General features: G+C 50.7%; 2 protein-coding genes across 2 annotated transcripts; one reads left to right on the top strand and one right to left on the bottom strand.

The window, feature by feature from the left end:
• Window positions 1-5,015: 5,015 nt before the first annotated feature.
• LOC147986405 (uncharacterized) lies at window positions 5,016-6,346 on the bottom strand. The gene is made up of 3 exons (XM_087540041.1): window positions 6,242-6,346; window positions 6,011-6,113; window positions 5,016-5,860 (listed from the first exon to the last, which is right to left on the bottom strand). Exons 1-3 carry the CDS (start codon window positions 6,344-6,346, stop codon window positions 5,016-5,018), a joined length of 1,053 nt encoding a protein of 350 aa, XP_087396167.1.
• Window positions 6,347-22,641: 16,295 nt separating this feature from the next.
• Window positions 22,642-24,084, top strand: LOC125533865 (expansin-B15-like). The gene is made up of 4 exons (XM_048697196.2): window positions 22,642-22,861; window positions 22,999-23,111; window positions 23,214-23,404; window positions 23,651-24,084. The coding sequence occupies exons 1-4, from the start codon at window positions 22,702-22,704 to the stop codon at window positions 23,973-23,975; spliced, it is 789 nt and encodes a 262-aa protein (XP_048553153.1). The 5' UTR covers window positions 22,642-22,701; the 3' UTR covers window positions 23,976-24,084.
• The last annotated feature ends 214 nt before the right edge of the window (window positions 24,085-24,298 follow it).

The following is a 24,298-nucleotide window of genomic DNA, read 5'->3' as shown; positions in this document are numbered from 1 at the left end:
GACGTAGTGGAACTCTCAATGAAAGCACCAATGTCGGTGTCAAAACAGGCAGATCTTGGGTATGGGGTCCCGAACTGTGCGTCTATGGCGGATGGTAACAGGAGGCGGGGACACAATGTTTACCCAGGTTCGGGCCCTCTCGATGGAGGTAATACCCTACTTCCTGCTTGATTGATCTTGATGATATGAGTATTACAAGAGTTGATCTACCACGAGATCGGAGAGGCTAAACCCTAGAAGCTAGCCTATGGTATGATTTTTGTTGTCCTACAGACTAAAACCCTCCGGTTTATATAGACACCGGAGGGGCTAGGGTTACACAGAGTCGTTTACAAGGGAGGAGATTTACATATCTGAATCGCCAAGCTTGCCTTCCATGCAAAGGAGAGTTGCATCCGGACACGGGACGAAGTCTTCAATCTTGTAACTTCATAGTCCAACAGTCTGGCCAAAGTATATAGTCCGGCTATCCGAGGACCCCCTAATCCAGGACTCCCTCAGCGGGATCTACATGTGAAGCAGAGTACATAGCAACCTCGGAGGCAGCACATGAAGCAGTCTGGATGAAGGAGTTCATCACTGACCTAGGAGTTATTCCCAATGCGTTGGGCCCGATGAATCTCTTCTGTGACAACACTGGAGCTATTGCCCTTGCCAAGGAGCCCAAGTTTCACAAGAAGACCAGGCATATCAATGCGTCGCTTCAACTCCATTCGTGAATATATTCAGGATGGAGACATAGATATTTGTAAAGTGCATACGGATCTGAATGTCGCAGATTCGTTGACTAAACATCTTCCGCGAGCAAAACATGATCAATACCAGAACTCTATGGGTGTTCGATTCATCACAATGTAACTAGATTTTTGACTCTAGTGCAAGTGGGAGACTATTGGAAATATGCCCTAGAGGCAATAATAAAGTGGTTATTATTATATTTCTGTGTTCATGATAATTGTCCATTGTTCATGCTATAATTATATTAACCGGAAACCGTAATACATGTGTGAATACATAGATCATAATATGTCCCTAGTAAGCCTCTAGTTGACTAGCTCGTTGATCAATTGATGGTCATTGTTTCCTGACCATGGACAATGGATGTCATTGGTAAAAGGATCACATCATTAGGAGAATGATGTGATGGAGAAGACCCAATCCTAAGCGTAGCACAAGATCGTGTAGTTCGTTTGCTAAAGCTTTTCTAATGTCAAGTATCATTTTCTTGGACCATGAGATTATGCGACTCCCGGATACTGTGGGAATGCTTTGGCTGTACCAAACGTCACAACGTAACTGGGTGGCTATAAAGGTGCACTACATGTATCTCCGAAAGTATCTGTTGGGTTGGCACGAATCGAGACTGGGACTGAGATACCGATGATCGAATCTCGGGCAAGTAACATGCCTATAGACAAAGGGAATTGTATACGGGATTGATTGAATCCTCGACATCGTGGTTCATACGATGAGATCATCGTGGAACATGTGGGAGCCAACATGGGTATCCAGATCCCGCTATTGGTTATTGGTCGGAGAGATGTCTCGGTCATGTCTGCATGGTTCCCGAACCCATAGGGTCTACACACTTAAGGTTCGGTGACGCTAGAGTTGTTATGGAAAATAGTATGTGGTTACCGAAGGTTTTTCGGAGTCCCGAATGAGATCCCGGACGTCACGACGAGTTTCGGCATGGTCCGGAGATGAAGATTTATATACGGGAAGTCCTTATTCTGTCGCCGGAAGTGTTCGGGGGGTTACCGGTATTGTACCGGGACCACCGAAGGGGTTCCGGGGGTCCACCTGCCCCGGAGGGCCCTATGGGCTGAATATAGAGGGGAACCAGCCCCTAGGTGGGCTGGGCGCTAACTCCCCCATAGGGCCCATGCGCCTAGGGTTGGGGGAAACCCCAGAGGGGGCGCCCCCCACCTGGCTTGGGGGCAAGCCTCCCCTTGGCCGCCGCCCCCCTCTAGATGCATGTAGGGGGATGGCCCCGTCTCCCTTGCCCCTATATATAGTGGGGGGTGGGAGGGCAGCCGCACCCTTCCCCTGGTGCAGCCCTCCCCCTCTCCAACACTTCCTTCTCATCAGTCGCGATTGGCGAAGCTTTGCCGAAGAACCACGAGCTCCATCACCACCACACCGTTGTGCTGTCGGAGTTCTCCCTCAACTTTCCTCTCCCCTTGCTGGATAAAGAAGGAGGAGACGTTCCCAAGCTGTACGTGTGTTGAACGCGGAGGCGCCGTTGTTCGACGCTTAGATCGGAATCGACTATGGTCTGAATCGCTGCGTGTATAACTCAACCAACCGCGTTCTTGCAACGCTTCCGCTTAGCGATCTTCAAGGGTATGAAGATGCATTCCCTCTCTCTCATTGCTAGCATCTCCAAGATTGATCTTGGTGACACGTAATTTTTTTTTGAATTATTGTTATGTTCCCCAACACATGGAGTACTGGCGGATGCGACTATCAAACGATTCATCTTTAAGATGCTGATTGAAACACCACTTCATGTCTATGATGCACCACTTCATGTCTATGATGAAAACCCTTGTGTGATCTTTATTGATCGGGCTCAACACCGACGAACTTGCGGTTTTGTCTTGTTTGGAACCGTTGTACTTGTCGTTGTGCTGGTCTTCATTGGTTGGTATCGACAATTGGGATGAAAATACAAGTCCATGTTGGCCAAGGTCGGATGTGACACCGACAGCGTCAAGAGGTTTATTCCTTTTTAAAGGCGTTGCCGCGTAAAAAGTCAACTTAGTCGTAGATGTAATTTCATATAATGTAATAACTTGACCATGGTTATATTTATTTTGTACTCTACTTGATCGTGTGCGTCACAATAATGCCATTGCCGGGGATTTACCTCTTTGTCGAAGAAGAAGAAAAAGGAACAATCACAAGGGTCTGTCAAAGAGAGGACAACATAACAGAGACAACAATTATTGTAGCAACTGCACACACGGTTACTCAAAAGGTCCATAGGAAGGATCCAGAGCACTTCCATGCGAGTATCAACATCGCACACACCAATTTCGCCGGCAAACTAAGAATGGTATTTCTCGAGTACATAGGAAAAAACTGCCATATTATAGGTTAGAGTTACAAAAAACTACCTCTTTTCTTAAACACTGACTGTTATTGACTGTTAAGTTGGGTCAGGCCCACCTGTTGAATCCCCACCCCCCCCCCACCCCGCGTAAAATAGTATGTGGTTACCGAAGGTTTTTCGGAGTCCCGAATGAGATCCCGGACGTCACGAGGAGTTTCGGCATGGTCAGGAGATGAAGATTTATATACGAGAAGTCCTTATTCGGTCGCCGGAAGTGTTCGGGGGGTTACCGGTATTGTACCGGGACCACCGAAGGGGTTCCGGGGGTCCACCTGCCCCGGAGGGCCCTATGGGCTGAATATAGAGGGGAACCAGCCCCTAGGTGGGGTGGGCGCCAACTCCCCCCTAGGGCCCATGCGCCTAGGGTTGGGTGAAACCCTAGAGGGGGCGCCCCCACCTGGCTTAGGGGGCAAGCCTCCCCTTGACCGCCGCCCCCCCCCCCCTCTAGATGCATCTAGGGGGCGCCCCCCTCTCCCTTGCCCCTATATATAGTGGGGGGTGGGAGGGCAGCCGCACCCTTCCCCTGGCGCAGCCCTCCCCCTCTCCAACACTTCCTTCTCATCAGTTGCGATTGGCGAAGCTTTGCCGGAGAACCACGAGCTCCATCACCACCACACCGTCATGCTGTCGGAATTCTTCCTCAACTTATCCTTTCCCCTTCCTGGATCAAGAAAGAGGAGACGTTCCCGAGCTGTACGTGTGTTGAACGCGAAGGCGCCGTTGTTCGGCGCTTAGATCGGAATCGACCGTGATCTGAATCGCTGCGTGTATAACTCAACCAACCGCGTTCTTGCAACGCTTCCGCTTAGCGATCTTCAAGGGTATGAAGATGCATTCCCTCTCTCTCATTGCTAGCATCTCCAAGATTGATCTTGGTGACACGTAGAATTTTTTTGAATTATTGCTATGTTCCCCAACACATGGAGTACTGGCGGATGCGACTATCAAACGATTCATCTTTAAGATGCTGATTGAAACACCACTTCATGTCTATGATGCACCACTTCATGTCTATGATGAAAACCCTTGTGTGATCTTTATTGATCGGGCTCAGCACCGACGAACTTGTGGTTTTGTCTTGTTTGGAACCGCTGTACTTGCCGTTGTGCTCTTCATTGGTTGGTATCGACAATTGGGATGAAAATACTAGTCCATGTTGGCCAGGGTCGGATGTGACACTGACAGCGCCAAGAGGTTTATTCCTTTTTAAAGGCGTTGCCGCGTAAAAAGTCAACTTAGTCGTAGATGTAATTTCATATAATGTAATAACTTGACTGTGGTTATATTTATTTTGTACTCTACTTGATCGTGTGTGTCACAATAATGCCATTGCTGGGGATTTACCTCTTTGTCGAAGAAGAAAAAAAAGGAACAATCACAAGGGTCTGTCAAAGAGAGGACAACATAATAGAGACAACAATTATTGTAGCAACTGCACACACGGTTACTCAAAAGGTCCATAGGAAGGATCCAGAGCACTTCCATGCGAGTGTCAACTTCGCACACACCAATTTCGCCGGGAAACTGAAAAAACTGCCATATTATAGTTCAGGGTTATAAAAAACTACCTCTTTTCTTAAACACTGTTGACTGTTAATTTGGGCCAGGCCCACCTGTTGAATCCCCCCCCCCCCCCCCCCCCCCCCCCCCCCCCCACACTCAATCCCAATCCCACGACCTCCCTCGAGGCAGAGCTCTTCCGAGCAGGAGCTTGAGGGCACCTTGCCCGCCGGCTTCGGTCATCTTGAACACTGTCTTTTTATCTAATGGATTACTTAGCGTAGATACACATAGATGCAATACATATATAGATGCAATTTCAAGTAACGTTATCTATCTCTATCACGAGCAATTCTACTGTATAAATCTGCCAGAAGGTTGTACGCCGACGAAGACGTTATTCCGAAGCAGCAAGATCGTGGCGATTCTGGTACTCCGGTAGATGTTTAGAAGGTGCCTCTGGTTGGCTACCAGTCTGCCATTGATGCAACGGTTCATGAGCTTGCTCGCCATGTCGGGAGGCCACATGAACTTGAGGATTCCTGTCCTCTCCTAGTCGTAGGCTGTCAATTAGCAACCGCTGTTCAGCTTGCTCTCCGTGACATGGAGCTGGACGGTGGTGGTGCTCACGGTTTTCAGGTGGCATCTGGACAGACGATGGCGTTGGCCAATTGGAGTCCCATGGCGGAACGACGCCTGCACTTGCACCCGGATACCATTGCTGCAGAGGTCGACCTTGCTCTCCATGCAACAGCATCGTCCCAACATCATCGGTCTGAACATTGTCGGTGCACGACCAAGGATAGGTGACAGCCATGGCAGCATTGGAAGTAGTACAAGCTGCGGATGGCTCCAGTACCCCTTGGACCCCGCCGTTGGGAACCCGCTGCTCTATCTGGTGAAGCAGTTGTCCAGTCGGGACATACATCGTCGTCGACGACAATGGTAGCTGCAGAGAGGCGGAAGCAAGCCGACGATCGCTGCAGCTTGAACTACAAACCAGACGTGTGCCGTCCAACCCAGCCGGTACCGTCCGGTGCCCCAGAAACCCCACGTCGTTCGGGATGTCCATGGCGGTTTGCTGCGCCGCTGTTCCTTGTGCTCTGGCGGCGGCATCGGCGTCGCGAACCGTTCGATACTGGTGCAGCAGAAATTCGAGTCGCTCGGCCTGCTTCCTCAAATCCATCTTGACGTAGTAGTCTTTGAACCAACTATTGTTCTGGTCACGAAGCTCCTTGTAAACTGGACGTACACCAATCAGATTGATCAGAGAGAATATTAATACGTGGTGTTAATCTATTCGGTAACCTAGTAGTTTCTTGACATGATTGGCAGATAGATATATAGATGTAATAAATCCAATAACACACGAGGTGGAAACGTACAGCTTACCAGCAAACGCGGCCGCCGGGTGAAATCCCTTCTCGCGAAGCTCGTGGAACATCTGCTCCTTGCTCATGCCTGCCGCCAGGCATCTCTCCACCTCCTCCTTAACCTTCACCGCCCAGAAATATTACAGATTAGTTTCTTTCACCTAGTTCTACTTCTACCTTCTATCTACATCCCCGTTGTTTGATCGCGCGCCGGACAGCGGCGCCATGGAAACTAAGCACAGGATCTTACTTGGGCGATGAACGCACGGGCGCCGTCTTCGTCGCCGCCGGCGTGGAGGGCTGCCCCGCTGCTTCCTTGGTCGTTGCCATGGTTGCCTGCCTCGCCCTGCTCCATTGTGCAGTGGTTGAATGCGTGTCACCTTCACTTTGATTTCCTGCCGTGGTTGAAGGGGGTGGAGACGCAATGGCGTGGCCACGAGTTGCATAAACAGAGGGGTCGTTGGACGTAGGAATATGGTTTTCCTAACTAGAATAGACTAGAGTCCTTCCCCTGGTTATTTATGCCCACACCATCTTCGGTCGGTACGTTGATCCGGTGATTGATTCTGGAGGCTAGCTTCCCGGAGTCCAGACAACCTTCGCCGGCGCCTTGATTATGTGGATCTGGGCAGACCGTCTTCGGTTGATCCGGTGGCTAGCGAATGCCGTACAGAGCTAGGAGATCAGAACGTTGGAAGTTGGTTAGATCAGACTAACTGAGCCCCTTTTTAAAAAAAAAAATACTAACTGAGCCTTTAATGGGCCTCTAATGGGCTGATGCCTGATCGTCCCATATAGAAGTCAAAGTAGTGTGTGCAGATTTGTCTAAAAAAAGAGGTAATATCACCGGGAGTTAAAGAGCTTGCGTCGCATTTTCAGTTTGGTGCTAGAACTTTGAAAATATGGTTTTATGGTCATCTAACTTGTCTCAAGCGTGCAGGTACGGTCACAATACACGTATGCATGCGTATCCATGCGTAGGCCCCATTTGTCAGTGAGTGATGGCGTCGGGTGCGTCATATTTTTACATAGAACACCCTTATTTTTTTATTTGCGGAAAAAGTCAAGCACAACGATGAATGTTTTGCATGGAACACCCTAACAGTTTTTTTTACAAGAAAAACCTGTCCACAGTCGTGCACACATATAAGCAAAAGTAAACACCAGAAAGGTGCGCTAGGATTTGAACGGGGATGGATTGTTTTAAGGCGCCAATAGTATTTCTCCAGATGACAAATATTGATAACGAACGTATGTGTACTGAAGGCTCATTTTGTGCGTGCTATTTTTTAAAGATATATGTAAAATGTAAGTAATATAGTAATGCTCAAATATTAATATATTATATATACAGACAATGATTAGTAAATAATAAAATTAAATATAAACATGTGTATTATATATAAAATATTTAGTACAACGTAAGTATATAAACATGTGTCTTGTATATAAAAAAAATAGTAAAAGATAAGTAATAAAATTATGTATGAATATTTGAGCATGAAAAATACTATACATACAAACGATGATTAGTAAACAAAAACATTTAAATATAAACCAGTGTATTATATAAAAAATATTTTGTGAATACAGACACTGAAACTGTTTATTAGATAAATATATTTATTGAATAAAGAAACACTTGCGGTTTATATTAAATTATATAGGATGATGAATACAAACATGTACTAAATATATATATGAATATTCAGTTGTGTATAACTCATCACTTATATTCAAAATAATTATATAATATAAATATTAACAATGATTTATTCACATTAAGTGTTTAAATTTAAAATTATACAAACATTGTACTACAAATGTGTGTACAATTATTGAAACGTTTGTATAATTAAAATAATAGTTATATAATATATTTATAAACCACATATATTTATATAATACTTTAATAAAAATAATAGTTATATAATATATTTATAAAACACATCAATTATTGAAACATTTATAAAACACATATATTTATATAATACTCAGGTTTATAAAATATCTTACCAAATACTTTTTATATAATACACATGTTTATAATTAAAAAAAATTATTTACTAACCGTCGTCTGCATGCATAATATTTTAACACACAAATATTTGACCATAATATTATATACTCCCTCGGTCTCAAAATAAGTATGTTAACCTTAGTATAATTTTGTACTAAAGTTAGTACAAAGTTGACACACTTATTTCGGGACGGAGGGAGTATATAATACACAGGTTTATATTGAAATATTTTTTGTTACTAATCATCATATGTATGTATAATATATGTTCTGAGAGAGTATGCATAATTTTTTCACACACAAATATATGGACATAACTTTTTTACTTATGTTTTACATTTCTTTTAGTCTACTTATGTTTTACAAAGATCTTAAAAACAAATAGCGCCTGCCAAATGAGCCGCAGTATCCGCAGCCATTTAAGTTCCACATGGGTCCTCGTTTAATACGTATAGGTAAGTTGTTCATATTAAGCATCCTACCCTGAATGGTTGAGGTGGCTGGAGCGTCTCATGTTAAAGTGGGTGGTATTGGGTTTGAGGATTTTTTGCATATATATTCAGTACTGCTGTGTGGTTTTTTCTGTAAATATAAATGCGAGGTAGCTTTGTGCAAAAAATTCATAGCGGTGGTTGTCTATTTCCGCAAATAAAAATTTTATGAGGGTGTTTTATGTAAAAAATACATGACCCCAGTGCCTTCACTCACTGATAAATGGGGCCATGTTGTCTGGTTTTTTTGTAAATAAAAATGCGAGGTAGCTTTGTGCAAAAATTCATAGCAGTGGTTGACTGTTTCTGCAAATAAAAAATTTATGAGGGTGTTTTGTGTAAAAATACATCACACCAATGCCTTCACTCATTGATAAGTGGGGCCATACACATAGATACACCCGCATATGTGTATTGTGATCATATCTGCACGCTTGAGCAAGTTAGATGACAACAAAATCGTATTTTTAAAGTTCCGTCACCAAACTAAACATGTGCAAGTTATATGGCTCCCGGTGATATTACCACTAAGAGTCACAGAACTTGTGCTCGATATTTGCTTTGATTCTAAAATTTGCAAAATACGAAATTATAATCATCTCAGCGTGTAAATACGGTGCTTTATACGTATCTTGCGTATGGCCTGCTCACGTGGGTGTCAGCGTGGCATAGGCCCACCTATGAGTGGCTGCAAGCAATTTATTTTCTTTCAAATAACTCCAAGACCTTTTATTTGTCTACGTACAGAATTCCTCAAATAAAATGGAAAAAATGCAGCAAGAGGGATTTGGTCCGACGATCAACTGCTAAGAGCATCTACAGTTGTGATGGTCAAATCTGACCCCTCAAGTGCCCATGGACGCGCCAGGCCACTGGCATTGACTGGGTACGTCTTATATTTGCCACTCTGTGTCCGCGTATCTTATATCCGACACCTTTTATCTATACTACACATGCAACGTTGATCTACTCTATGTGATCAAACGACGGACAACTAAAATCGGCTGCAAAGGAACACGAGATTGGCTGCAAATGGACATTAACAAACTTCGCCACATCCAAAAGATCATAATTTTTCACCAGACAAGTTCTTAAACTTCTACAACTAGAAACGATATAAACATTGAGGAAGGGGAGGGGGCGGAATCACCACTTCCTCGCCGGGCCTTTGCCCTTCCAGTCGCCGGCGCAGTTGTAGGCGTCCGCGGCTAATGGAGGGTCTTGGTCGTGCGACGAGGAGGTCCAGCTTTCGCCGTCGTCGGAGTCGGAGTCGAAGAGGATGATGAGCCCCTTCATTCGACGGGCCGCCCTGTCCTGCTCCCGCTTCAACCTGACGACCCGAGCCTTCTGCACCACTTTGCAAGCATGTGTGCTTCTTTGTTACAATCACGCTTCTCATGGATCACTTCTAAAGAGGAGAACATAGTCAACTTCGTCATGATCTCGTCAATGATGAATTTTCTCATACCTAAATAAGTCTCTCTGATGTGCTTCACAGTGGTCGTTGGACAATCCGTAGACACTTATATGTGTTGAACGTTAAGGTTGAGTGCTAGAGACCATGCTTCATTGCATGCCACCGCTTCAAGCGTCTCTGGTTCATTTAAATCGTCCACCATGATAGCCAAAGCTCCCAAATATTTGTGCGTGTCGTAAGGCAAATCGCAACGAGTGATCTTCTCTCACCACTCCTGGCTAGAGCCGCATCTACATTGAACTTGACCCATTTTGCTGTGATGGATCCCATTTGTGTCAATGTGCACTACGAGCTCCATGATGAACTTTCTCCCTCTTCTTGGGAATTAGAGCCAATTCTGCAAGGTAAATGTTGATGAAACACAACGTAGATAGTGGAGATTGGAACTCATGCTCATGTATAGCTCTCTTTCTCACCCACCAGACGGCCCATAATGCAACAAGAGCTTTCACATGATCTTCTTTCTTCGTCGTAGTTTGTAGCTTCGCCAGCCATAAGCGTTCATCATCAACATTGATAGCTATCATATGTTCAACAAGTTCCTCGTCAAGCAGAGCCCACACGTACTTTGCCATCCGACAATTTATAAGAGCATGATTTTAGTTGTCCTCGGCCCGGTTACAGGTCGTGCAAATATTGAAATATTTGAGACCATGATATACCGCTGAAACGGACCTCTTCTGCAGGAATTGAGTTCTGCGCTAGTCTCCATGCAAAAAAAAATTAAGTCCAGCAGGTATCCTTGCACCCCATAGTCCACATCATTTATTTGTGTTCGCCTTCCGATCAAAACAACAACCTCTCCCTTCTAGCCAGTCCTCTCTTCTTTGTTTTGTCTCGACTAACATCCAATAGGCCGACTGAACCGTGAAAGATCCAAACCTTTCATACTGCCAAGCCTAGCAATCCTCCAAGGAGATTGGCGCCGATGGGATATTCATAATTGCACGCACGTCAATATGCTCAAGGTGCTGGAAACAAACTCCCTGTTCCGTCTTCTCTCTACCCCTTTAATAAGGTCCGCCACCATCTTAGGCGGCTTTGTATATCGAGGATGAACAACACATAGAATGAAATCTTTCGGAATCCAATTGTGGTTTCAAATACTTGTGGTGTTTCTGTTCCCAATTCTTCTAACAAGGCCTTGTTTGAGGACCGCTCTACCTTCTGAAATCGCATGCCAAATCTGAGACGGGTGGGCGCTTAACTCCGAATCCAGAAAATCACAAGCGGGATAGTACACAACTTTTAATAACCGAGCACTTAGCGACTCAATGTCCTGCACCAATCCCCATGCTTGTTTTGCGAGCATTGCCAAGTTGAAAAATTGCGTGTCTCATAAACCTTGACCCCCATATATTTTGGCATCATCAAAACATCCCATGATACCCAAGCTAATTTGTTCTCACCACTTTTGCTACCCCACAAGAACTTTCTAAGCATAGTTTTGGTACTGTAACAAAGTCCTCTAGGGAGTAGGAAACAAGACATAAAAAAGTTGGAATCGCCTGAGCTATTGATTTGATCAATACCTCCGTCCGGACAGCTACTAAACATTTGTCTATCCACCCTTCCAACTTCCCCCAAATGAGATCTTTTATACTCCAAAAAAGTTGGAGTATATTTGAAGTCACCATTAGTTGATCTACCCACCTCTATGGGCAACCCAAGATATTTCTCTGACAACAATTATTTGTGACCTTTAGGATTTCCTTAACCATCGCCCTAGTTTCTCCGGACAACCCCCCCCCCCCCCCCCCCCCAAAAAAAGTTTTATTTTATGCGTTGTCTAGAATAGCATCTAGCAGTATTCTCATATCTGGCTGGTTGAGTAACCGTTGGGCCTACCGGCCTAGGAATAAAAGGCCCATTGGCCTGTTCCGAGTTGACCATCCCATCTAACTCCACATCATGAGAAAAACACTAGTTAAGAGGTATCCCTTTCAAAAATTACTCTCAAACTCCACTCACGACAACAAGTTTGTCAAAACTTATGAACATGGTGTTGATAGATTTTGATGAACTTTATGCTTTTGTAGATGAAACTTTATGCTTTTGCAGATGAAACTTGTGTTCCTTATATGTCACACCTAACCAGCGGGTTAGTGTGTCCTAGAGCTGGCGGGTGGGCCCAGCCAGCTGGCCAGCCAAGTGGCCGCATGTGTGTGCGTAAAAGGGTAGCCGCCTGTGGCTGTGAGGGGTATGCGTGCGTAGACATTTCTGTACCCAAATCCTTCCTCTGCAATCCATCCTCCTTCTTCCTCTCCAAGTCACTCTCTCCCTCATCCCCCGATCTGGATCCCCTTTCCCTCTCCTCCTTCCTGGGGTGTTACAACTGGTAATCAGAGCCATCCTCCGCCAAAAAATTTCTTCCTTGCTTGATCGGGAGTTGGTAACATCCACCACGCCGGTGTGGTTTGCTTCGGCGAGCCGCACGAAATCCGTCGCGGGGTTCGACAACCGTTCCGAGCAGGACAACGGCTCCTTCCAAGGCCTCGGCGGCGACGCGGCAAGTTCTCGCCGCCATGGACGAGGGGAACACCAACATCACCAAGATGCTGGAGACGCTGCTCGCCAAAATCGACGACCAGAAGTTAGCGCACGAGAAACAGACCGAGCTCCAGGCCGCCTTCAACGCGCAGATCTCGCAGGAGATGCGCGGCCTCTCGCGGCAGCTTGATCTGACCCAGGCGGACCTCGACCTCACGGGCAAGACGGTGGAGGGATCGGCTTCTCCGTCAGGCTCGGTCACCACGCATCCTCACTAGCACGCGCAACAACAACAGCAACCTCCACCGCCCCCTCCTCCTCCACCCCCGTCGCCGCGCCCCGTCCCAGATCTGGCACGCCCGTCGTCTTCGCACGCGCGCCTGGGCGACCACCGCCCACCTCTCCTTCCCGTGCCACCACAGGGCGGATTTGTCGCCGCGCCGACCGCGTCTCCAACGGGCTACAACAACAACGACTACCACAAGCCCCCGAAGCACGATTTTCCCAAGTTCGACGGCACGGCGCCATACTTGTGGCTGGATCGCTGCCTCGCCTACTTCGAGCTCTACAAAGTGGCTGCCCACCAGTGGGTCGCCACCGCGGCGCTCTACATCGACGGCCAGGCGGCGCACTGGCTTCAAGCGTTCCGCTAGACGCATCACAACATCACATGGGACGTCTTCACGTCGGCGATTCTGGAGGAGTTCGGCGCCGACGAATTTGAGGTGGTGATGCACAAGCTGCTCCAGCTCCGCCAAACAGGCACAGTCGCCGAGTATCGCGCCGCGTTCGACGAGCAGATGTACCACTTGCTCGCGCTCGATCCGTCGATCAACACCAAATTCTTCGTGACGCGGTTCCTCCTTGGCTTGAAGGACGAGCTGCGTGCCCCGGTGCGCCTCCAGGCACCCTCAAGCATCACGCGCGCCTCGGTGCTCGCGCGCATCCAAGAGGAAGAGCTGGGCATGACCCGCGCGCGACCCCGCATCACACCCGTGGGCCGACCACCACCAACAACAACCGCAGCGGCACCGGCACAGCGCACCGCGGCCGCTCCCGTTCGCGCCCAAGGAGACGAGTACGTGCGGGAGAGGCAACTACGCGATTTTCGTCGCGCGAACAACCTCTGTTTCAAGTGCGGCGACCGCTACTCCAGAGAGCATTGTTGCGCCCAGCCCCCGCAACTGCTCACGATCAACTGGGAGACCACGGGGAGGTGCTCTCGGACGACACCATCCATGCCCTGCAACTGCTCGACGAACCGGGCCCGATGGCGCAACCCCCTGCCTTGGCCGCGGACGCACCAGAGTGTTGTCTGCTCTCGTCGCAGGCGCTCGACGGCACGGATTCGGCGACGACGATCAGGTTGCACGCACTGGTGGGGAACCAGGTCATGCTCCTGCTGCTTGACTCGGGCAGCACCCACAGTTTCGTCAACAAGGCATTCGTGGATGGCCTCGGTCTCGCCACGGAGGAATTGCCGCCGACCGAGGTGCGCGTGGCCAACGGTGACAAACTCACCTGCAACCGCATCGTGCCTAGCCTCAAATGGTGGATGCAGGGCCACACCTTCGAGACACCCATGCGCGAGCTGGAGATCGGCGCGTACGACGGCATTCTGGGCATGGACTGGCTCGCCCAGCACATCCCCATGACATGTCACTGGCAAGACAAGTGGGTGAAGTTTCTGCACGACGGCGAAGAGGTCACGCTCCGCGGTGTCCCAACCAAACCGACTACGACGCTCAAGGCAGTCAGTCCTGAGGAGCTGCGCAAGATGATCGCCGGCAACGATGTCTGGGCCATGGCCATGGTGGACACCTGTGGCCCTCCAGCGCGCCAGGTTCGCAAAGGCCCAAGTCAAACACCACTGGCAGACCTGCTCGAGGAATTCGCCGACGTGTTTGCGGCACCACAAGGGCTCCCTCCCCATCGCCAGTACGAACACGCCGTCACACTGGTGGAGGGCGCGGTCCCCGCGAACACGCGCCCGTACCGCTACTCGCCGCTCCAGAAGGACGAGATCAAGCGGCAAGTCAAGGAGATGCTGGATTCCGGCGTGATCACGCACAGCGTCAGTCCCTACGCCGCGCCAGTGTTTCTCGTGAAGAAGAAGGACGGCACCTGGCGATTCTGCATCGACTACCGTCGCCTCAATGATGCCACGGTCAAGAACAAATTTCCCCTCCCCATCATCGACGAGCTACTGGACGAGCTGGCCGGTGCAGCGGTGTTTTCCAAACTGGACTTGCGGGCGGGCTACCATCAGATCCGGATGCGGGAGGAAGACGAGTCCAAGACAGCGTTCAAGACACATCATGGGCATTTCCAGTTCAGGGTCATGCCGTTCGGCCTCACGAACGCACCTGCCACTTTTCAGTGTCTGATGAACGCCATCTTCGGTAAGTATGTCCGCAAGTTCGTCATCATATTCTTGGATGACATCTTGGTCTTCAGCGAGACGATGGAGGAACACTTGGAGCACCTGCGCATCGTCTTCGAGCTGCTCCGAGCGCACCAGCTGTACGTCAAAGAATCCAAGTGCACGTTCGCCTGCAACCACATCGACTACCTCGGCCATGTGATCTCCAAAGAGGGCGTGGCCACGGACAAGGAGAAGACGCAGGCCATGGAGCAGTGGCCAACACCAATGAACGCCACGGAGCTGCGCGGGTTTCTGGGCCTCACCGGCTATTACAGAAAATTCGTGCCGCACTACGGCATCATCGCCAAGCCGCTCACGCAGCTGCTCACCAAGAAGGGCTTTTCCTGGACCGAGCAGGCGCAAACTGCATTCGACATGCTCAAGAGCGCCATGGTCACCACGCCGGTCCTGGCGCTGCCCAACTTCGAGCGCCCGTTCACGATCGAGACGGACGCCTGCGACACGGGCGTTGGCGCAGTGCTGGCGCAAGATGGCCACCCGGTGGCCTACTTCAGCAAGGCGCTGGGCGTGCGCAACCAGAAGCTCTCCACCTACGAGAAAGAGTTCCTCGCCGTGATGATGGCCGTCGACAAGTGGCGCCAGTACTTGCAGCGCGGCCCCTTCGACATTATCACGGACCACAAATCCCTCTGCAACCTTACGGAACAGCACCTGGAAACAGAGCTTCAGCGCAAGGCCATGGCGAAGCTTGTGGGACTCCAGTTTCGCTTCCAGTACAGACGCGGGCTGGACAATGGCGCCGCAGACGCGCTCTCCCGCGTGGGCAAGCAATTCGAGGTGGCCGCGCTCTCGGCGTGCCAGCCAGCGTGGATGCAGGAGGTGATCAACTCCTACGCCACCGATGCGGACGCACAAGAGCGGCTGCAGCAGCTCCCCCTGCACAGCCCCGACGAGCACGGCTACGAGCTCTACCGTGGCACTATCCGACGCCAAGGGCGCCTCTGGATCGGTGCCAATGCTGCTCTGCGCACCAAGCTCATCATCGTGCTGCACTGCAGCGCCGTGGGAGGCCATTCTGGCAGCACCGCCACCTACCAGCGCGTGCGCAAACACTTCGACTGGCGCGGCCTCAAGCGCGACGTCGACGAGTTCGTGCAGCAGTGTGCGGTGTGCCAGCAGGCCAAGCACGAGCACGTCAAGTCGCCGGGGCTGTTGGCCCTGCTGCCAATTCCGGCCGCGCCCTGGGAGGATCTGACCATGGACTTCGTCGAGAGCCTGCCGCGCTCGGAGGGCTGCGACACGATCATGGTGGTCGTCGACCGCTTCACCAAGTTCGCGCACTTCGTCCCTCTCTGCCACCCATTCAACGCCACGCAAGTGGCGCGGGCGTTCTGGGACAATGTGGTGAAGCTGCACGGCATCCCCTCCTCCATCATCTCCGACCGCGACAAGATCTTCACCAGTCACCTCTGGCGCGAGCTCCTCGCCGGAGCCGATACCAAACTGCTCTACTCGACGGCCTACCACCCCCAGACGGACGGCCAGAGTGAGCGCGTAAACCAGTGCATGGAGATGTATCTCCGTTGCGCTGTCCACGACTCGCCGCACAAATGGCGCCGCTGGCTGCCCATGGCAGAGTTTTGGTACAACTCCACATTCCACACTTCTCTTCAGGGTACGCCCTTCAAGGCCCTCTATGGCAAAGAAGCCAATCTAGGCGCAATGGCGTCCTGGGAGGCGTCGACAGCCGCCGGCGAAGAGATGGACTGGGCGGCGCACATACGCACCCAGCTGGAGCACGCGCAGCGTCGATTCAAGAAGAACGCGGACCGCAATCGCACCGAGCGCCACTTCCAGGTAGGGGAACAAGTGCTGCTCAAGCTCCAGCCCTACGCGCAGCGCTCGGTGGTCAATCGCCCATGCGCCAAGCTCGCGTTCAAGTTCTTCGGGCCCTACAAGATCATCGAGAAGATCGGCTCGCTCGCATACAAGCTCGACCTGCCACCAGAGAGCCAGATCCACCCCGTCTTCCACGTCTCGCAGTTGAAGCCATTCACACCGGACTTCACGCCGGTGTACAGTGAGCTGCCCAAGGTGCCCGACCTCTCCACCACCGGTCTCTCTCCCACACGCGTCCTGGACCGGCGCATGATGAAGCTGGGGAACGCGCCCGTGGTACAGATCAAGGTACAATGGGGAGCTGGGGACTCCGCACCAACGACGTGGGAGAACTACGACGTTCTTCGTCAGCGCTTTCCTTCTGCGGAGCTCTGGGAGGAAGAAGACACTGGCGATGACGTTGAAGGCGAAGAGGGCGATGCACCGTCTTAAGGAGGGAGGAATGTCACACCTAACCAGCGGGTTAGTGTGTCCTAGAGCTGGCGGGTGGGCCCAGCCAGCTGGCCAGCCAAGTGGCTGCATGTGTGTGCGTAAAAGGGTGGCCGCCTGTGGCCGTGAGGGGTATGCGTGCATAGACATTTCTGTACCCAAATCCTTCCTCTGCAATCCATCCTCCTTCCTCTCCAAGTCACTCTCTCCCTCATCCCCCGATCTGGATCCCCTTTCCCTCTCCTCCTTCCTAGGGTGTTACATTGTAGTAAACGTGTGCTCTCCTCCATAATAAAATGCACTCCCTAATGATAGTGTAGTTGTACTTTCCACATCTAGCGCATTTGTATTCCACATGTAATGTACTTTTTACTCCCCTATGTAGTGCCCTGTGTGCTTCATGGCAGAGCATAGCTGCTCTCCCCTACTTAGAACATTTAGTGCCTTTGTTGTCCTTGCATAATGCATATGTGCTTCGTGATGAGAACACAATGATGCTTCACCGCGGGGCTACAACGCACGCTAGAAACACGTACCATTTAAAAAACAGAAAAAATCGGCAAAACAAAACAAACGGGTAAACCCAAAGATCCAAGAGAGTGAAAAACCCAGGCAAAATCAAAATAAAAAGGTTTAAGCGAAACACCCTAATAAGCTGAAGCTCTATGAGTAAAGAGTCGATCATTCCTCAAAAGAATAAAAAATATCCCTAAAAAACTAAAAGGAAAAAAAGAAGAATGAAAAGAAAGGAAACACAACCGTGTACGGGCCGCCAGGAGGGAGATATACAAAGCAGAGCCGGTGATACAACATCACGTTAGGTGCCGTTCCGTGTTACCGGGATAAATCTCCTAGTTTTTTGACCTGATCACAGTACTGAACAGCCTGCGCACTTATTACGACCACCACGACCCGTGCAAGCTAACTCCACACGATCCATGAAACGTCGCGCGCGAACCACAGTACGTGCAGCAGCGCGCATGTGGCCGGCGCTCGGATATCCCGGCCGGCCGGCCTAACGTGAGACTCTGGGGCGCGCGGAGACGGGATGGCGTCCACGGGGAGGGGATCGGGGCAGCAGAGCTGCCCGGAATCACGCCTTCTGCTGCTCGCCGCATGCAGGGGGCCTGCCGGACTGCGGGGGCGGCGGCGGCCGGGAGCGGGTCCGCAGGAGGCTTCCGTCCGATCGGGGCAACGGACGGAGGAGCGATGAATCGTGGGGAGTTGACGCGAACAGGATTCGGCGGCGGCTGATGGATACGCGCGCGTGGATTTTGGGTAAGGCGGCAGGTTTGTTTGTTGACCTGGGAGGCAGGAGGGAGAGGGAGAGCCGTCCCGGGATTAGCAAGAGCTAGCTCGCCACGTATCCTACGTGCCCAACCGAAATAACGGTCCCCGGATTGTTTTTTTTTTCGAACCACACATATTATATTAAGGGAAATGATTAGGATCACCCGACGGAACATGATGCGTGGGTCCGCCATCTTTATGGCCGTTGGATCAGATTTTAATGAGATGGCTAAAAACAATGTTGGGGATATAACTATTAGGTATGACCCGTCCAGGAGGGGCCGGGTTATCCCTATGATGATTCATCACAATGAAGCCCAAAATTATATGGCGGTTCATAGATAGGCTTGGTAGAGGGCCTAGACCCGAAGACGGCTTAAGACCCATAGATATAAACCGCCATGTATGTAAACTTGTATTGTAAGACATGTAAGAAAGGTCATCGAGCCGGACACGTTGTATAAGCCGGCTAGGACTCTGTAGCCCGCTAGGGCGTCAACCCGTGTATATAAGGGGACGACCTAGCGGCGGCTTAGAGCAACTCTAGCAGACCCCGCATTTTGCCGACCTGTAAAATGTGTTTGTAGGTCGAACGGGGGCGGTTACACAGGCCGAAATTTACGGCGGCAGACTAGAAACCGTAAACAAACCCCTAAATTTTAAAAAAAGTTGTTTCGCGCGAGAAATTTAAGCAACAGCTCGCCGAAGCTCGCTCGCATAGATGGTTCTTCTTCGCATAATAAGTTCATACACGCCACATACATACATAAAGGTTAGATATGCTAGATAGGGCCTACGCTACCGCACCACAGCAACAAAATTGAGCGTATCGAAGCTCCTGCGGTAGCTGTCCACCGGCGGCGATCAGTCGGAGTCGAAGGAGTCGGAGTCGAGGTCGACGAAGAGCTTCGCCTGCTCCTCCTTCATCACGCGCAGGTCGGCCTCCTTCGATGCGTGCACCTGCGATGCCGTGAGGCCCGTCTTAAGGAAGAGCTGCTCGTACTCGAGCTCGCTCCGGATGCGCTCTTCCATCTCCTCCTGATCCCTCGCCGACCGCTCGATGACGACGCGCTCGAGGAGCTCCTCCTGCCCCGGTGGGAGGTAGTCATCGGGTCCGATGACGCCTCGGCGCGGCGGCGCATCGGGCACGGCCTCCTCGAGCCCCCTCTTCACCGGAACGAGCCGCGAGCTCGATGCGCCCGCGGATGAGCACCCCGTGGACCCGTGGCCGGATGAGCTCCCCGCGGACCAGTTGCCGGAGGAGGCGCGGCGGCGACGGGCGCGCTCGAGCTCGAACTTGTCGAGCTCGTGCCGGTTGAATGTCGGCGGCGGCCGGGCACCCTGGTTGAGACACCGACGCGCCCACCGCTTGCGCGCGGCGTCAGATCTGGCACGGCGGCGGAGCTCCGCCTCATCCCCCGAGTCGGCCATGGTGGTCCAAGGCTCGCCGACGGCGAGAAATCGAGCGGCGCGGTGGGGAATTGGAGGGGAACGCGACGGCGGGAGGATAGGGTTTCGACCTGCATCTGCCCTGCAAACCTGCAGTTATAGTGGCTCAGGGGTTGCGTTTGTGGGCTGCGGCAAAAAAAATTACGGGCCGGACACCGATGCGGGCTCTGGTCTGGCCAGAAAAATGGGCCGAGCCCGTATAATCGCCGGAATTATGCGGATTTGCGCCGGATGCGGGGTCTGCTAGAGTTGCTCTTAGGACAACAAACAACAGCTCGAGAGCCGGGTCAAGCGTATTCGCTCCCTGCTCATCGAAACCCTAGCAATACTATCTACAAAGTGGACTAGGTTTTTACCTTCATTGTAAGGGGCCGAACCAGTATAAACTCTTCGTGTCCTTTGTCGTGATTAACCCCTTTAAACTAAGCTCATTGCGATGGCTCCACAACTAAGTCCTCACACTAGGACATCTGCCGTGACAATTTCACGACAAGCAATGTATTACCTAGACTAGTTTTTACAACTGAGTCGTTGTTGCGATTTCTCCCACCGCAACAACTGATCTGTTGCGGGATCTAAATCTAAATCCCCTCGACAGCAGCCACCGCCCGTGCTCCTCCAAAGCACCCCGATGCGCCACCGTTGTCGTTGGTGAGCACCCCGTCGCGCCACCGTCAAGCACCCCTGCTAACGCCGGCGAGCACGCGCTCCGCCGTCGCGGTTGTCGGCCGCCGGCGAGCACACGCTCCACCGTCGCGGTCGTCGGTCGCCTCCACCACCATCAACCCTCTCTCCTCCTCCCTCTTCTCTTCTTCATCCAGTCGTGACGTCGTTGACGCTAGCGAGCACGCGCTCTGCCGTCGCGGTCGTCGGCCGCCTCCACCACCACCAACCCTCTCTCCTCCTCCCTCTCCTTGATTGGCGCCACCCACTCCTGCTGCTGCCGGGTGATGAAGAAGATGACCTCCGCCCACTTCTACAACATCACTGATGTTGCAAAAAAAAATGTGCAACAAGACCGTTGTTGCAAAAAAAATCGCACCAAAACCTCTGTTGCAAAAAAATATCCGCAACAACACCTTTGTTGTAAAAAAATCTACAACACAACCTCAGTTGCAAAAAAAATCTGCAACACAACCTTAGTTACACAAAAATTCTGCAACACAATCTCTGTTACAAATGTTTTCGCAACAAGGCCTTTGTTGAAAAGTTGAGAAAAGAAATTCACCCCGCTAGATCTGTGTTAGATTCGACGACTCGCGAGGCAGCAGATCTTTTAAAAAATCCGCCGGCCGACACCTAGCAGCCCCCTTATATTAATCAATAAAACATACTAGTACAAACTATCAGAATAACCGGGACATGACAGATGTCTAGAAAACTTTGCAGAAAGAACTCCACACAAATTTTTTTTACAAATAAATCTATTGGAGCCTCTGCAAACAACCAAATCTGCAATAGCCGTCAACCACCCGCGCTGTTGAGACGCACACCGGGGAAAGAGGCAGAGCACCAGCAAATCAAAATCCAGGCCAACGCCATAGCCTTGTAGGCGTTGTGAGCCGAAGACCAGACCTGTAGAATAGGCGCTTGACGATGTGCCGTGTCGACCGAGAATGTTCCACATGCCAACCTGGATTCAGATCTAACGCATTTCGCCGCCGTTGACGGAGAAGAACGCCAAATCTGCAGTCGTCGGGCCACCAACCCTATACCAGTATCAATTTGTCTCACTTATCGGCGCCGCTATGAGAGACGACAACATCCAGACACAAGAAACATAAGGCCTATCAGTCCGAACGAACGACAAGCAGACGAGACCATCGGCTCAGGCGTCGCCGAAAAGAAGATCGCTGTGGTGAGAAAGAGGCCGAGGCCACATTATTCGATGCAACATCAATTTCACCAAATTGGTACTACTAAACGAAAACGAAGCCATAAATCAGTGGAACAACAGGAAAGGAAACACCATCCCACCCCTCTCCAGCAGCCGTCGAAGCAGCAGACGAAGAGGGGTCGGGATCTGGCCTCACCGACGGGCAATAACTGCCGCTTCTATCGTCTCAGAACAGAGCAAAGCGGTACTACAAATTCCCCGGGATTGTATTGTGTACGTGGGTATCACTGAAATAAATTTAGAACACTGTAGATTTGAGATTGGCATGAATGGGTGTTGTATGAACTTTAAATCACGTTGGAGTGCATGCACGCTAACCAAAAACTGGTTCCAGCCTATGGTTATTTACTCATTTCACTGGCTATCTATTACTCCCTCAGATTTCAAAATAGATGACTCGAATTTATATTAATTTTGTATTAAAGTTAGTATAAAATTAGGTCTTCTATTTTGGAACGGAGGAAGTACATCTAATACAGAACGAATAGTCAGATTAAGTTTAGTGAGGCTTGCAAGTGCCAATTTGATATGGTCCCGATCGATCGAATTAAGGATCGAACAGGTGAGCTCCACACAAAGTACCCGCCCTATGTACTACTACCGCTAGCTAGGTTTCTAGGTACGTGCCAGTTAAGTAAATATGTAGCTAATTGCATTTCAAATGGACATAACATGTTGACTTTAGCCATGTGCCACAATCCAACGGAGGCACTGAGATCCGTCTGCATGCATGCATGTGGATGCTCACGGAGCCACAGGCCACCGCTTTGCTGCCTATAAATAGAGCACATCCATACGCCCAACATAACACACACCATTCCTCATAGCAACTTGCAAGCCTCACTAAACTTGCAAAGCCCACGACTCGTAGCAACTTTAGCCATGGCTTCCAAGCTCCAGCTCCTGCCCTCCTTCATTGCCATTGTGGTTCTCGCGGCGGTTATCCACCCTTGCGCATCAGTTGAGTTTCACCGCAAGCTCGCCAGTTGGTCTAATGCCGGCGCGACATGGTATGGCGCTGCTAATGGCGCCGGGAGTGATGGTATGCATACTTCCCAAACTGATGTATGATAAGTTAAGCTAGAATCTTTGATGAAAAAAGTATGTAGTCAAGCTAGCATCGATCATAGTTCACGGTTTAGCATCATATGTACCGTTCTAATTTACATACATATACAGGTGGGGCGTGCGGGTACAAGGGTGCCGTCGACCAGCCACCGTTTTCGTCCATGATCGCCGCCGGCGGCCCTTCCCTCTACGCCTCTGGCTTGGGCTGTGGATCTTGCTACCAGGTGCACGATCAGTGTCCCCTATGAAACAGACTGAAAACTATACCAGGTCTCGCATGCATGTGTGGTTTGTGACCTTTTGTCGTACGTAACGTGTTAATCTAGGTGAAATGCACTGGTAACGCCGCGTGCTCGAGCAGCCCGGTGACGGTCGTCATCACGGACCAGTGCCCCGGCGGCCCTTGCTTGGAAGAGCCGCACTTCGACCTGAGCGGGACGGCGTTCGGTGCCATGGCGAAGCCCGGCCAGGCCGACCAGCTGCGTGCTGCCGGCGTCCTCCAAATCCAGTTCACCCGGTACGCCCGCATCAGCGCACACTCTAACACTGCCCCGCTTGAAACGGCCAGGGTGCTACACGCCACATGCACCTCACGCACCGTTGGAACACACCTAATGATTATTACCTTTGTCACCATAGATAGACCACGGGCCGGCACATGTACTGTTTTCCATGCATAACTGCGATGCATCGATCGAGCTGTGTCCTTGATGATCCTCCGTGGTAATAACTGGTTTTTCATTACTCCGCATGTGATTTACAGCGTGCAGTGCAACTGGGCTGGAGTGAAGCTAACCTTCATCGTGGACGCCGGCTCGAACCCGAACTACTTCGCCGTGCTCATCCAGTACCAGAACGGCGACGGGGACCTCTCGGCCGTCGACCTCATGCAGAGCGGTGCCGCGGCGGCATGGGAGCCCATGCAGCACTCGTGGGGCGCTGTCTGGAAGCTCAACGCCGGGTCGGCCCTGCAGTCGCCGCTCTCCCTCCGCCTCACGTCCAGCTCTGGCAAGAAGCTCGTCGCCAGCAACGTCATCCCCCTCGGGTGGAAGGCCGGCTCTGCGTACCAGTCGGCGGTCAATTACTAATCCGTATGGGTTTTCTATATATACTTGTATTGGATTGCATGCACGAGATGGTGCAACATGCATGCAACCTATGTACTGTGTGTGCGTGTGTTCGATGTGTAGCGCGCAGTGCTACTAGGAAGAACTGAAATAACGGCGGCGAGACGGCCGTTGAGGAGGAGGCGCTGCATGGGTATGGTTCTCCCCTGTTGGCCGTTTAGTCAATGTTTATGTGGACGTGTAAAACATGTAATGACAGCTCGGTGCACTCTATCAGTGCCTAATACGTGCAATATATATGGAGTTATGTTAATGCATGTGTTGGGCTAAGTCCCTTCACATGG

The sequence above is a fragment of the Triticum urartu genome, chromosome 2A, assembly GCF_056163025.1.
Source record: "Triticum urartu cultivar PI428250 chromosome 2A, HENAU_Tu73, whole genome shotgun sequence".
NCBI lineage: Eukaryota > Viridiplantae > Streptophyta > Magnoliopsida > Poales > Poaceae > Triticum > Triticum urartu.
The sequence above is the reverse complement of the archived record's forward strand: the minus strand, read 5'-3'. Positions and strand labels throughout refer to the sequence as shown.

Excerpts from the sequence above, each read along its gene's own strand:
- LOC147986405 (XM_087540041.1), bottom strand. The coding sequence starts at position 6,346 with ATGGAGCAGGGCGAGGCAGGCAACCATGGCAACGACCAAGGAAGCAGC. Across the intron at positions 6,114-6,241 it reads CCCGTGCGTTCATCGCCCAA|GTTAAGGAGGAGGTGGAGAG; the intron begins GTAAGATCCTGT and ends TGGGCGGTGAAG. Across the intron at positions 5,861-6,010 it reads CCCGGCGGCCGCGTTTGCTG|TTTACAAGGAGCTTCGTGAC; the intron begins GTAAGCTGTACG and ends GTGTACGTCCAG.
- LOC125533865 (XM_048697196.2), top strand. The coding sequence starts at position 22,702 with ATGGCTTCCAAGCTCCAGCTCCTGCCCTCCTTCATTGCCATTGTGGTT. Across the intron at positions 22,862-22,998 it reads TAATGGCGCCGGGAGTGATG|GTGGGGCGTGCGGGTACAAG; the intron begins GTATGCATACTT and ends ATACATATACAG. Across the intron at positions 23,112-23,213 it reads GCTGTGGATCTTGCTACCAG|GTGAAATGCACTGGTAACGC; the intron begins GTGCACGATCAG and ends GTGTTAATCTAG.